The following is a 15,456-nucleotide window of genomic DNA, read 5'->3' as shown; positions in this document are numbered from 1 at the left end:
TATAAGATTGCAGTGGTGGCTGTGCTGGATTGTTTCTGGCTCATGTGATCCAATTATTTCTAATAACTCCAGAGTGTTGTACAGTCCAAAAGCCAAAATTTATCAAAAAAGAAAGGTGTAATAATTTTGAAAATTGACAGCATGTTATTATCTAATAAAACATTCTGCTTCAGAGAAACGTTGTTGGTGTTTAGCTTTTCAAAAACAACATTTTCTCTGCGGTCAAAAAGCTGTTTGCTCTCCCACTTGCCGAACACAAAGGAAGGTATTAACGGGGTCTAACAGCATAAATTACAAAATATCAATTTCAGCTCGAAGCCTATTAAATTTAGATGAGTTAAATTAATTAAAGAAACTTGATTTAATGAATAAGTAAAAAGCCTTTAGTCTGATGAATCACTTTATTCAAATTGAGAATTTGTTTTATTTTACTTTTTGGTTGATGATGTCATAAAATATGATGGAAGAAGGTCCAAGCTTCATTCGAAAACTTCAATACAAGAAATGACATTCGGTACAGCCCGAATAAGAAGGAAATTACATGGATTTGGAGACATGACTTGAAGGTACCATGAGAGTTTTTGACCACTAGTAGCGCTGTGGAGCAATGGCTTCAGGAAGAGGTCCTAGATTTGACTTGGATTTACACAGGGCTGCCACCTGAAAGTTGAAGATTCGAAACTATCAGTCGGAGGCCCCTCAGTCAAATGAGATTCTTCAAGTTGAGCAGTTTTTAGTCAGTCAGTGTGCAGTGTAGTTCTGAGGATGTTTTGGCCCCCAGATTCAGCGGCAGAATGAGTGCTCCTCGCTTTCATGCTGCTCTCAGGTACAGACAGCTGCTAACCCAGACCCTGAGTGAGACAGAGGCAGCTGCCCAGAGGAGGAGAGGCTTTGCGTGATCAGGCTCCAGGATGACGTTGTCCTCTGCCTTCCGTTTAGAGGTGGTGAATTTACAGCTCACAGTAACTAAATACAACATAGTGTCTGGCTTTTGTTTGATGTCTAGTGTCGGCAAATTGTTGTTTCCAATCCGTTGTTAGCGTAGTTAGCTTGTGTACTATATTACATTAAATTCTATCTGGAAAAAGAGGAACCACAAGTTGTGTATTTGTATTAAACAGCCAAATCTGATTTGACGGACACAATTCTGAGTGGAGTACAGCCCTAGATTTACAGTATTGAAAAAGACTGTCTTTGCAAATGTTGTTTGAAGAAGAAAATACATCTAATACACACAGTGTGTTCTGCTGAGAAACACTGATTCTGAACACAACTTTTGTTTACAAAACACCCCACCAAGGTCTGTTTAAAGGTGTTCTTTATAGCTCAGAGGCTTCCTGGCACTCTCTTTCCCTCATACACAACTCGTGTGAATCCTTCAGAGGTTTGAATGTTTCTGGACTAGACAAAGCAAGAAGGATGAGCAACAAGTAAGAGTAAATCTCATCTGTCAAGAATATCCCTAAGATGTAGAGAGAGTTAGGCCCCCTGGGGGAGGATGGCATGTGATCCTGCTCTCATGTATTTGGTTCAGAGACATAATCTTTTCCTTCTCCTTCATCTTTTAAAGAAAAAGAACATTGCAGACTCTAGAAGAAGAAGAAAAAAGGAAACCTTTCGGTACCTCAAGGTCAGTGCTCTTAGTAATCCACCTGATTGGGTGAAGAGTAGACAGCATTACCTAATACCAACATGACCTGAAGTGCACAGATGGCAGGAAATGATAAGTGGATGATTTCCAAAAAGGTGTGTGTGGCAGAGCGGAGGTGCATCGCCCCTTTATAAGGAGATGCAGTATCAGTTTAATTGAGAAAAATTCAGTCTTGTCTGATTTATCTGTGAGCAGAAGTGGAGTCTGGACATCTGACAAGCACTCCACCTGAGCCTGGACATTTAAAGGTCCAGTGTGTAAGATTTAGGGGGACTTAGTAGCATCTAGTGGTGAGGATTGCAGACTGCAACTGAAACTTCTCCTGGTTAGAATTCCTTCAGTGTTCATTATTCAGGAGGTTTTGACTGGGAGCTGAATTATCCACAGAGGTCTCCTGCTCTCCAAAACAAACAAACCAGGTGATTGAAACCGGTAAAAACACTGAAAAAAGCAGCTTCATGTTACAAATCAGTGTTTCTCCTACGCTGTTTAAGCTTCACTTCCACTGAGGGAAATAGTTTTCAGCTTTTCAGCTTGCTATTCGCTGGGCTAATTTATACAATGTAAAATGCCATAGGCTTGTGCTAAAACATTAGCATGTAAGACAGTTGTTTTGTCTGTGAACCTTGTGAGCTGTAATTGAGCCAAATTTTGTACCGTTACCTTTGTTAAATGCTGCTGTTGTCCCTAGCTTTATATGAAAAGAGGAAAACTCCGCTAGCCGCTAGGCTAATTCATACAATGTAAAATGCCATAGGCTTGTGCTAATAACATTAGCATGTTGTATTTGTTTGGAAAACATATTTAGTATAAACAGTTTTGATGGTGAATCGTGTGAGTTGTAACATTACCTTCGTTAAATGTTGCTGTTCTTTTTGGCTTCATATGAGTAGGGGAAAAGTCTGCTAGCCACTAGTCTAATTTATACAATGTAAAATGCCTTAGGTTCGTACTAAAACATTAGCATGTAAGACAGTTGTTTTGTCTGTGAACCTTGTGAGCTGTAATGGAGCCAAATTTTGTACTGTTACCTTTGTTAAATGCTGCTGTTGTCCCTAGCTTTATATGAAAAGAGGAAAACTCCGCTAGCCGCTAGGCTAATTCATACAATGTAAAATGCTGAAAGCTTGTACTAATAACATTAGCATGCTGTATTTGTGGGGAAAATGTGTCCAGATAAAGACAAATGCTTTGTCTGTGAATGCTGCGAGTTAAAGTGAAGCTGAACAACGACACCAACTAGTGTTTTGGAGGTGTAACTGCAGTGACACAGACACACCACTGCACAGGTATAAATGCTCACAATGGCGTAGGCCACATGCGTAGGCTCTGCATAGAGCTGAGGCATAAGTATAAATCCTGCTTAAGCTAACGAAAATACAATAAAGAAAAAGAAAACATACTTACCATAATATGTTCCATTTGTGCCATATATCATCCTAGTCCAGTGTGTAGGATACAGACTTGACCGTTAATCCAGGTGTAACTAACTGACCATTAAGCTTTCTTGGTGATAATTGCATACAAGTGCCTGTGTTTTAATCAGCCTTCATATCAAACTCAAATCCACCTTTCACTTGTAACCCTTGACTGTCAAGGACGTCTGAGGATGTTGGGTCCACTTTACAGGATTAGATTAGTATTGATTTCACGGGAGAGTTTAGTGTCCTGTGCTCTAAATAGTGCTTAAGAAGTATTGCTGTGGGAATCATTAATGTAAACAAATCAAGAGACATGACAGTGTAAGTGAAGCGCCTCTGACCTGATCTAATCCCACTTCCTGTAGAGTATTGCCTCAGGGGGTGAACTGTCAGAGACCAGGATTACTCAGTCTTAATCTGGAACAATATATTGGCTTAGTCAGCTTTCTCAGACATACTGTGTATGTTTGCGAGGCTGCACTGATGCAAACATAGGCAAATTATCGAAATGTAAAATGTGTGTGTGAGTGTCTCAAAGCATATCGATAAGTTGTGGAGGCAGGTTTACCCTCACGGAGCTGCTGATATCGTCCCTCGGGGTAAACCTATAAATATCTGTCACTGTCACACGAAGGAGCGGTAGACAGAGAGGTGTTGTACTAATCCTGAGCAATTAATCATCAAAGCTCTGCCAAACTGTCGAAGCAGGCTCAGGCAGAGCAGAGCTAGGATGACGCCTGAGAGTGAGATGTAAACAGAAACCAAATGTAAGGTATGATGGAATGATTAGTGTGAATAAGATGATCAATTGATAACTGAGTAGTGTGAATAGATCCCCCAAAACCAAATGAAAACTCAAATCTCAAATGAAAGGTCAAATATCTTAATGATGTTTAAGGCCATTCTGATAAGCCAATAAGTCAAATCAAAGTGGAATACATACATTTGTATGACATTACATGTGCAGAGACTCATGTTAGCAAGTATTCACTGTATGTGATGCACTGCTGTATAAACTGCTTTGTAAATCTCTGTCTCCACCTAGTGGAGAAGGCTGTGAACTGTTTTGTGGCCTTGTTAGTAGGGAAACCTGAAATGTGTCCCAAATCCATACTGCATACTAATTCTATACCAAATGTACTACATACTAATTTTTATACTGTTTTAGCAGTGAGCATGCCAATGAATCACCATACTTAACTACTTTATACTGACAGGCAATTACACATTGCTATTCAAGCATGAATGCACTGCATACTAAAATTCAATAAAATTATTTTAACTGTATTTTATTTGATTTTGCATGTAAACTGGACAGACAGCCCGGGGCACCAGTGTGCAGAGATCTAATGAGATACAAACAAATAAAGTAAGGGATATAAATCAATAAATTAAACAGTAAAAAAAATAATAACAACAACAACAGCAATAACAAAACAGGGACATTTGGAATAAATAAATAAATAAATAATAGAAATAATTAATTTAATTGAAAATTTATTATTAATAATAATAATAATAATAATAATAATGCATAAATAAAAAAATATTTATATATATATATATATATAAAAAAACTTGGAAATTAGTCTGAATTTAGGACACGGTGTGTGTCAAAAGTAAACAATAATAATAATTATCATTATTACTAGAATAGTAATAATTATACTACCACTAATAATAATAACAATGATAATAGTGAAAGAATAAATAAATAATTAATATATATAAAATCTTGAGAATGGATTAAGGATATGCCGCAACAACAACAACAACAACAACAATAATAATAATATAAATTATAGTGGATGAATAAATAAATTATATAAATAAATAAATAAATTTTATATGTGTGTATATATATATATATATACAGTACAGGCCAAAAGTTTGGACACACCTTCTCATTCAATGCGTTTTCTTTATTTTCATGACTATTTACATTGTAGATTCTCACTGAAGGCATCAAAACTATGAATGAACACATGTGGAGTTATGTACTTAACAAAAAAAGGTGAAATAACTGAAAACATGTTTTATATTCTAGTTTCTTCAAAATAGCCACCCTTTGCTCTGATTACTGCTTTGCACACTCTTGGCATTCTCTCCATGAGCTTCAAGAGATAGTCACCTGAAATGGTTTCCACTTCACAGGTGTGCCTTATCAGGGTTAATTAGTGGAATTTCTTGCTTTATCAATGGGGTTGGGACCATCAGTTGTGTTGTGCAGAAGTCAGGTTAATACACAGCCGACAGCCCTATTGGACAACTGTTAAAATTCATATTATGGCAAGAACCAATCAGCTAACTAAAGAAAAACGAGTGGCCATCATTACTTTAAGAAATGAAGGTCAGTCAGTCCGGAAAATTGCAAAAACTTTAAATGTGTCCCCAAGTGGAGTCGCAAAAACCATCAAGCGCTACAACGAAACTGGCACACATGAGGACCGACCCAGGAAAGGAAGACCAAGAGTCACCTCTGCTTCTGAGGATAAGTTCATCCGAGTCACCAGCCTCAGAAATGGCAAGTTAACAGCAGCTCAGATCAGAGACCAGATGAATGCCACACAGAGTTCTAGCAGCAGACCCATCTCTAGAACAACTGTTAAGAGGAGACTGCGCCAATCAGGCCTTCATGGTCAAATAGCTGCTAGGAAACCACTGCTAAGGAGAGGCAACAAGCAGAAGAGATTTGTTTGGGCCAAGAAACACAAGGAATGGACATTAGACCAGTGGAAATCTGTGCTTTGGTCTGATGAGTCCAAATTTGAGATCTTTGGTTCCAACCGCCGTGTCTTTGTGAGACGCAGAAAAGGTGAACGGATGGATTCCACATGCCTGGTTCCCACTGTGAAGCATGGAGGAGGAGGTGTGATGGTGTGGGGGTGTTTTGCTGGTGACACTGTTGGGGATTTATTCAAAATTGAAGGCACACTGAACCAGCATAGCTACCACAGCATCCTGCAGCGACATGCCATCCCATCCGGTTTGCGTTTAGTTGGACGATCATTTATTTTTCAACAGGACAATGACCCCAAACACACCTCCAGGCTGTGTAAGGGCTATTTGACCAAGAAGGAGAGTGATGGAGTGCTGCGGCAGATGACCTGGCCTCCACAGTCACCGGACCTGAACCCAATCGAGATGGTTTGGGGTGAGCTGGACCGCAGAGTGAAGGCAAAGGGGCCAACAAGTGCTAAACACCTCTGGGAACTCCTTCAAGACTGTTGGAAAACCATTTCAGGTGACTACCTCTTGAAGCTCATGGAGAGAATGCCAAGAGTGTGCAAAGCAGTAATCAGAGCAAAGGGTGGCTATTTTGAAGAAACTAGAATATAAAACATGTTTTCAGTTATTTCACCTTTTTTTGTTAAGTACATAACTCCACATGTGTTCATTCATAGTTTTGATGCCTTCAGTGAGAATCTACAATGTAAATAGTCATGAAAATAAAGAAAATGCATTGAATGAGAAGGTGTGTCCAAACTTTTGGCCTGTACTGTATATATATATATATACACATATGTATGTATATATGCACAAACTTGCTGGAAATGAGTACAAAGTATGGATTTGGGATACGCCGCTTGTCAAATTAATAAAAATAATAATAACAGTGGATGAATAAATACATTATATATATATATATATATATATATATATATATATATATATATAAACTTGCTGGAAATTAGTATGACACTTGGATTTGGGGCACGCTGCTTGTCAAAGTAAATACCTTCATTAAGTAAAAGTGACTCTTTAGTATACAAGAATGTTTTCAGGGTTTCTCTGATTATTTCGTAATTGATAAATGGACTTGCATTTGTATAACGCCTTTCTAGTCTTCCGACCACTCAAAGCACCCTAACACTCCATGCCATGTTCACCCCTTCACACATACATTCATAAACTAAACACTACAAGGTGATGCCTGTTACTCACTCAAACATTCATAAACATACAGACAGTGGCACATGTGCTGAGAGCAATTGGGGGTTCAGTATCTTGACCAACACGTTGACTGGAGGAGCCACGGATTGAACTGCTCTACCTCCTGAGCCACAGAATGTAAATATTATACTGCACAGTGTTTTGAAAAGGCAGAGCAGGGCAAAATATATAAAAGGTGTATAAACATAAAATTAGGATAACACTGGGTTATGTCATACCTTTGCCAGAGACGACTTCATTCTCAACCCTCCAACGAAATCCAAACTGTTGGGAACAAATTAAAAGAGACAGCGCAACATAAATTACTGTTTTCCCTTAAAATCTTAAATTAAGCTTTATAAGCTTGAGGAATCCTACTGTAACTAAGCATTTGCTCTGTCTTTCAACAGTCATTAGCATTAAATAGTGTTTGTTTCTCTGTGTTAGGGTCTGAATGTTATATTTCAGTCATGTTTTCATGTGAAAGGATATTTTGCAAACACATTTACACCTTACTGTAAATGTAATTAGGTACGTGCATAAACAGCAGCTCCAGTAGTAGGACTGAAGCATCAATGAACAGATGATGCAGTCATTAGTATTTTTGCCAGTGTGTTCAAATCTGCACTCATAGCACCCTGTGTGTGATTCATCTGCACGCTGTCACACCTCATTTACACAACACAACCGATCAAGATTTGACTGAACTTGTGGGAATGATGAAACCCACCACTGCATTTGCAATCATTAACAGTTATGAATAATTTCTGAGGAAATCTGGATTTAAGTAACAAGTTCTGAGTCAACTGGACTGATGGTGTCAGTATTAATTTGGACTATAGTTACGGTTATAGGTCTGCTGGGGTGGTGTATGTTATATCTGTATGCCATCCGTTTGAGATTTGTCAACTTCACAACAGTCACACTTGAAGATTATTGGAGCAGAGCGTCGGTAAACCAAACAGAGCAGCCATGGAGCCATAAGCACGCTGCCCTTGGGCTTAACATATTGTCAGTTTTAAAGCCTGGCCTCAAACCAGAACAGCCCAGTGGACACTAGAGACGGAGCACAGTGCCAGGACTCATCACACCCCCCCGAACATTTATCTAAACTGGACCGGTGGTGGTGGAGATTAGCGTCTGAGTTATGAAATTTTAACCTTTGCTCATGGCACCACCGCCGGGACAATTAGTGTCGTTTTGGAGCACAGTGCAAAAATGGATTATCTCACCGAGTCCTGGCAGCGGCGTCTGGGATGGCTGAGGTGTCTGCACGCATTGTTTTATTTTCTGTCTCCACAGTCTGTGGGTGTGGTAACTTATGTTTCGCTTACGCTTTTTTTTCTCTCTCTGCTGCTGCAACAACAACCACATTTTACCTGGGGGATCAATAAAACTAAATTTAATTCCCAAAACAGGTGCTAGAGCATGACATATTTTTTTATTTTGTGTCCAGAGGTATTTTTCACATTACTTAAAGCTGTGTATCTTAATTAACAGCAGCCTCCTAATGAAACACATGACAAATACGTATGTGATCATTTGAATTCTGTGCACAAAATGAAAGAGTGATTCCAGAGAGAAGCAGACAGAGGGGTCTACCGTCTGTGTTTGAAGGGTATATCCAGGATGTCAAACTGACTCAGCAGCAACAACAGGTTAAAAAGACAAAGATAGTTAGAAGCTAAAGCTGAACTATAGGCTACAGATCACAGTGTAAAAGTGAACCACCACATCACTGCTGATCGCCACAGAAGACAATGGATATAAAGGGAAACTTTGCTGATACTGAACCAGCTGTGTGGCATCGCAGTGTGTGCAGATGAACGCCAGCAGCCGGACTTCTGCCGCCACACGGGCAGGGATCTCCATGGACAGTCAATTAATTTGCGCACACCGCGATGACACACAGCTGGTTGAATATCAGGTTCTGGTTCCTGTACAGCAGGGTCGGTCTTTTTTCACTGTTACAATCATTAAATGCAAAAGCAGCAGTATTTCTGCTCCAACTGGGTAATAAATCAATCACCCATTCATCCCACCTTGTTCTCCTTGTATCTGCTGAGGTCGGCTATGCAGTACTCTTTAAACAGCTTGTCGTAATACTTCTTGGCAAGTTCTTTCTCCCTGGAACACAAAAAGCCCACAAGTAATGAAAAAAGACAAACTCATCCAAAACAGAAGAACAATCAATATTAACACAGCCTTATAACCACCATGTCATGTCTTCCTCGTCCTCGTCCCTCCAGAGGAAGCGATGATTCTCACGCAGCACGTCCAGATCTGTTTTGTCTTTGACTCTGAGGGAAAGAAAAGATTCGAGCGGAAGATTTATGACTATTGTAATTAACAATGCTGCCGAGATGAAAACAATACATAACCAATGGTCTGATATGTCGAACATATTCTCATTCATTTCAGCCTGGGGTGACAGCATGATGAGTGATTGTCAAGTGTGACTGTGAGACACGATACTTACGTGGAGCGACTGAAGTCGGCCATCTGTCCTCCATAATAAAGTATGTAGTCACCGACAAACTTCTTGTGTCGCTCAAACTGGAGACAGCTGCTTAAGGTCAGTATCTCTTTGAATGTTAACTTTTGCACAATGTGAACTGCAAAACACATCCTGAATTGAATGCCTTTAAATGAAGGCAACTAAGCACCTGACACACATATTGTTGTACAATCACAGGCCACTTTATTAGATACACCTTGCTAGTACCAGGTTGGACCCCTTTTGCTTTCAGAACTTCCCTAATTCTTGGTGTCATAGATTCAACAAGGTGCTGGAAACATTCCTCAGAGATTTTGGTCCATATTGACATGATAGCATCACACAGTTGCTGCAGATTTGTCGACTGCACATCCATCCCAAAGGTGCTCTATCAGACTGAGATCTGGTGACTGTGGAGGCCATTGGAGCCTGTGTGAACTGTAGCCTCAGTTTCCTGTTGTTAGCTTCTGCAGACCTTGGTTGTAACAAGTGGTTATTTGAGTTACTGTTGCCTTTCTATCATCTTGAACCAGTCTGGCCATTCTCCTCTGACCTCTGGCATCAACAAGGCATTTTCATCCAGAGAACTGCTGCTCACTGGATATTTTCTCTTCTTCGGATCAGCCCGTCTGGCACCATGTCACGTTCAAAGTCACTTAAATCACCTTTCTTCCCCTGATGCTCAGTTTGAACTTCAGCAGGTCGTCTTCACCATGTCTTCATGCCTAAATACACTGAGTTGCTGCCACTTGATTGTCTGTATAGCTATTTGCATTAACAAGCAATTGAACAGGTGTACCTAATAAAGTGGCCAGTGAGTGTAGTTTTCAGTACTATAGTTTCACACTGAAATCAGTTATAAAAGGATACAGCATTCATTGATATCAGGTGGGCTCTTCTGTTTCTTGCTTCCTCTCTGAAAAACAAAATGAAAACAGTTATCTAAAAGATAAACAAAGGTTACATCATGCAAGCAGCATATTCTGGTTATTTTTGCCTTAACATGATTTCAAAACAAATAGTGTGTGACACTGTATATGTCAGGAGTGTACTGTTTACAGAGAAAAGGATTAACAAACCATAATTGAGCCTCATCAATGACAGAGAAGTGAGAACAATCACAGGAAACTATTGTAACACAAAGGAGTTATGGTCCCATTTCCTTTTATTAAAAGCATAAATGAACAATAACACACCTTTATCTCGATGGTAATGTAAGAAGAATGGAGAAATTAATTTAACTTTGACAGTGGTGAAATATTTAAATTACAGGTGGATTTCTCTAATTTTAATTTATCATTTATAATGTGCAGAAAAATTGCCGATACATTTTAAACTTGATGGAAAGATTTCATTTTATTATTGGCAATTCTTTTATATTATTAGAACTGACTTGAATGGCAATGTGAACTGAAAAGGAATATCGATAATTTTTGGGATGAAATATTAAATTATTTCATCGAGCTGAACTCATCCAATCCCCCCTTTCAATTAGGATACAAAAGAGCAACAAAATTCTACAAACACCTAAAAACAAGTGACTCCAACTACCGTTACAAGGCTCTCCTTTTTAAAGAGAACATAGAGAGGAGTCCCTCAGTCAGCTGGTGCTGAGGCTCACCTCCTCTAACAGCACGAGGCCTCAGGAAAACCCTCACACAATCCAGCCCAACCACACTACAGCTAAAGAAAAATAAAACTACATCAACTATCTGACCACTGTGACAGATCAGAAACTGAGAACACACCTGTGATCCATTCAACTGATTGGACATGATCTGGGAAGGCACACACCTGTCTATATAAATCTGACAATTTATATCAGAGCAAAAACCAAGCCATGAGGTCAAAGGAGCCGCCTGCAGAGTTCAGACAGGACTGTGTCGAGGCAAAGATCTTAGGAATGCTACAAACAATCCTGCTGCACAAAGCTGCCAGGCAAAAGCTTATCTTCTGTGAAACACATGAAAGCCTGCACGGAGTTTGCAAAAAAAAACGAACTTAAAGGACTCTCAGACTGAGTAACACGATTATCTGGTCTGATGAAATCAAGATCAAGATTGAACTGTTTGGCCTCAATTATAAGCATCATGTCTGGAGGAAACCAGGCACCGCTGTCAACCTGCACAATTCCACAGCCCAGACTTGAACCCTAACGCCAGCCCCCATCCAACCTGATGGAGCCTGAGAGGACCTGCAGAGAAGACGAGCAGAAAACCCCTAAATCCAGGTATGCAAATCTTGTTGCATCAACACTTGAGGCTGTAAATGCTGCCAATGCTGCTTCAACAAAGTACTGATGTAAGAGTTCGGAAACCTTTGTCAGTATTAATCACTTCAACAATCCTATTTTCATTTCGTCGTTGTGGAGTATCCAGTGAATGAATGAATGAATGAATAAATGACTTTATTTCAAACCAAAACAGAACAACATAATAAAACAAACAAACAAACAAGAAGAGAACAGTGTCTGAAAGGGAGTAGGTAGAAGTATAATTTTTAAGTCACTACCCCTTTCTTACATTTCATCTTTTAACTCAACTCAACTCATCTTTTAACTAACAGTCTGTTTACCACCCAATTTGATAAATAAGTAATCAGCCCAGTTTATCTACAGTCAAAGTACCACCTGGTGTTACAAAATAAATACATTCTCCCCTAACAAAACATTTCCTCATTGATATATCTGCCAAAAATATCTTTTTTGTTTAGTTTTTTAAACAGATTTATATTTGTGCTTTGTTTCAACTCATCACGCATTAGAAGATGATGTAGGTTCTGATAAGGGATAAAATAATTTAAATTATTTTACCATAAGGCTGCAACACAACAAAGTGTGAGTAAAGTGACCTCTTCACTTCTCCAACGTTGCAGTTGTACAGTACCTGTCCACTTCACTGGCGTGTAAACTGCGGTGAGCCTTCTCAGAGTGCCGACCTTTCTGGAACGGCTTCTGTAAGATTTCCTCCTCACGTTTCCTGGCGAAGGTACAAAATATACACATGTGTTAGTGGATGAGGCTGTGTAAATCAGTATAAGCTCCTGGTGACAAAAGTAAAGATGTTGATGGACAAAATTCAAATATTGTACAGCATATTTCAATAATCAAAGACATTATGGTGTTGATATAGGAAAGTAAACATGATTAAACATGTTTAATCTTACCTTTTGAGCCCTCTCTCTGAGGACTCTCCCTGCCCATCATCATCACTGAAGTCAGAGTCATAGCCGCCACCTCCGTGCACCTGGGAAACACATTTCACACAAACACATCAGTGGTATCTACTCATATATTTTCAATCCTCTCTTGACCTACAGATAGCTCCCAGTTTGTGGAAGGAATCCTCAGTGGTGCCTGTGGCAAAAGTCAGGTCTCCAGAATCTTTCACCATCACCCTGTGGCCTTGACATCCCTCGTTATGAAGACATTTGAACACCTTATTAAGTCTGAATTCTTGTACTCTGTACAGGACATGCTGGACTCCTCACAGTTTGCATACAGGGCAACTAGTGGAGTGGAGGACGCTTCGGCTACTTTGTTAAATCTTGTACTGAGACATTTGGAGGAAAATATGAACCATTCTCTTCTCTTCTGCTTTTAATTGTAATCAGCCAGATGTTTTAGCTCACGGCCGTTTATCTCATTTTAATTTGGATTTTAGTATTGTGTGTTGGCTCGTTGACTTTTAACAAACAGGGCTCAGAGGGTCCAGGTTACTGCTACTGGATCCCTTCAGTGATATGTTCTTTCTCCTCTTTTATTTTTTTTATACACAAATTAATGTCAGAGTAGTATTCTTAAGTACGCGGACAACTCTGTTATTGTAAGCCTTCTTCATGGATCAGAATATGATTATGGCCCAGTACTGGGTGAATCTGTCTTTCCTCCACATTAATGTGCCTAAGACCAATGAGATGTTTATTGATTTTCAGAGGATGCCCTGCCTTCCTGCTCCTTGTATGACCAACGGGGAGCCGGTGGCAGCAGTAGAAGTATCTGGGCACTGTCTTAGATGACAAGTCCTAGGACAATCATGACATTTTTCTATTCTGCTTTTGTTGAGTCCCTTCTTTCTTTTAACATTGTCTGTTGGTTTGGTAAGCTGTGCCTTTAAAAACAAAAACAAGTTGGACAAAGAGGTCAAATTACTTTTAATAACCTACAGCATCTGTATGAAGAGAGGGTCACCTCAGACTCAACATCCCCTCCATGTTGTTTCAGATGCCTCCATCAGGGCTCCACAAAGTGTTACAGATCATCTTTTGTCTTGTCTGCCGTTGCGTCTCTCAACCAGCAGTGACCCTAAAGTCCATGACTTACCCCTGACAGTGTGTGATACTGAATTCTGTTATGTGCTGTACTGTAAGATGCCACAAAAATATCCATAGCTGCCAGTTTTTGCTGTATAACGTTACTCGATGCTTTATATCCTACTTCAGGCTTCATACATTTGGTTTAGCATTAGCTAGTGGACTTAAGCGTGCTACAATGTTGATTTATGCTTAACTTTAACCACTAAAGTCGTCGCGAATCAAGAGAGTAACGTTGCTTCAGCAGGTAACAGTAACACAGTAGTAATAACCCTGTTAGCAACTAGCTAACTTATCTTTAAGCTAACGTTTCATGCTAACTCGTTCGTAACAGACACACGAAATGTTCTTCGAAACATTTGGCGTAAAAATAAAATAACAGATATAATATATGTTACCTTCACGAGACTCTCCATGGTCTCACTCACTTCAGTCTCCAGCAACTGCCTGCGAGTGTTTACAAAATGAAAATCGCGTCGCCGTGTGATGACGCACACAGCAACTCGCGCGATATGATGACGTGTCGCCTAACTTCATGAATTATTCTGCGAGAATGTGCTGAGAAAAGATGAAAATAAGCCTCTGACATAAATATTAATGCAGGGGGGGTCGTCGGGGACACTTTGAGGTTTCAAAATAAGATGCGGAGAACTGAATGCTCAAAATCTCGAGGTTAAATAATGATGTCTTTGTTTGCATTTATTGTTTGTGTCCTAATTGTGCTTTTCATGTTTATCTCTCATGGTATCACAGCTCTAATGGGCCTAATTTTTATTTTATTTTATATGTTATGTTATGTTATTTTTTTAATCAGGTCTGCATAAATAGCCTAATTCATCCCTCAATTTATTTTTATTTTTTTTCCAATATTTCCTGGAGGGCAAGCCATCATCACAAAACATGCTCTAATTAAAAAATCTATTGGGGGAAAAAACAGGATGAGTAGAACATCCGACACTGACTTGCATTTTAGAACAAATTACTATGATTAATTAGCAACCCTGTGATCATATCGCTCATTTCCGCTGAGGGACAATAAAAAGAGGAAGCCTGTGGGCGTTTTAAAATAAAGAGGTTATTGTGCTATTTGAATGTTTCTGTGCGATTGAGGGCATGGGTTATTTGGGGTGACAGGGGTGAAAGTTCACCACAGGCTGGGAATAGACGTCCAGTGTTTCATGAGTTTTCCACAAGAACTCAACAAAGGATTCAATGTAGGATTTAAGGAAGAGAGGACGTAGGGGAGAGATGCTTTAATGGCTCAAATCATCTGTTGTCTCAAGAAAAGTGGGAATATAATGAAATTCAGTGCTGTGTTACCCCATGTAGGCTAGCATATATGTTATTCCATGAAGGCCAACAGCAATATTATCAATTTAGATGCAAATATAAGATGTAATGTAAAAAAAAACAATTTAAATAACGCAATGTCATAATTTCTTTATATTATATGTTTATATGTGGTGTTTATTTTTATGTACCCACTATAAGCTCATCTTCTTTTCACAGTTGATGCCATTATTGTGCCAAAGCAGGGATGAAAAGATGCAGCATGTGAATGAGTGAGGCAGGTGCATCTGCACAGAGCCTCATGAATAGCCGCTTCCCATTAACCATGCACGGCTCTGAAGCGCGCATAAATA

The 15,456-nt window shown here is 39.3% G+C and overlaps 1 protein-coding gene across 1 annotated transcript in view; it reads right to left on the bottom strand.

The window, feature by feature from the left end:
* The window catches only part of fra10ac1 (FRA10A associated CGG repeat 1), a 28,458-nt gene extending 14,163 nt beyond the window's left edge, over positions 1-14,295 (bottom strand). Inside the window, exons 1-8 of the mRNA XM_033610669.2 lie at positions 14,212-14,295; positions 12,668-12,747; positions 12,388-12,480; positions 10,373-10,418; positions 9,485-9,561; positions 9,222-9,305; positions 9,048-9,132; positions 7,245-7,290 (exon numbers count right to left, since the gene is read on the bottom strand). Coding sequence (XP_033466560.1) covers positions 7,245-7,290; positions 9,048-9,132; positions 9,222-9,305; positions 9,485-9,561; positions 10,373-10,418; positions 12,388-12,480; positions 12,668-12,747; positions 14,212-14,229 — 529 coding nt within the window. The 5' untranslated portion in view covers positions 14,230-14,295. The remainder of the gene's footprint in view (positions 1-7,244; positions 7,291-9,047; positions 9,133-9,221; positions 9,306-9,484; positions 9,562-10,372; positions 10,419-12,387; positions 12,481-12,667; positions 12,748-14,211) is intronic.
* Positions 14,296-15,456: the final 1,161 nt, after the last annotated feature.

This window comes from Epinephelus lanceolatus, chromosome 21 (assembly GCF_041903045.1).
Source record: "Epinephelus lanceolatus isolate andai-2023 chromosome 21, ASM4190304v1, whole genome shotgun sequence".
NCBI classification, from domain to species: Eukaryota; Metazoa; Chordata; class Actinopteri; order Perciformes; family Serranidae; genus Epinephelus; species Epinephelus lanceolatus.
The sequence above is the reverse complement of the archived record's forward strand: the minus strand, read 5'-3'. Positions and strand labels throughout refer to the sequence as shown.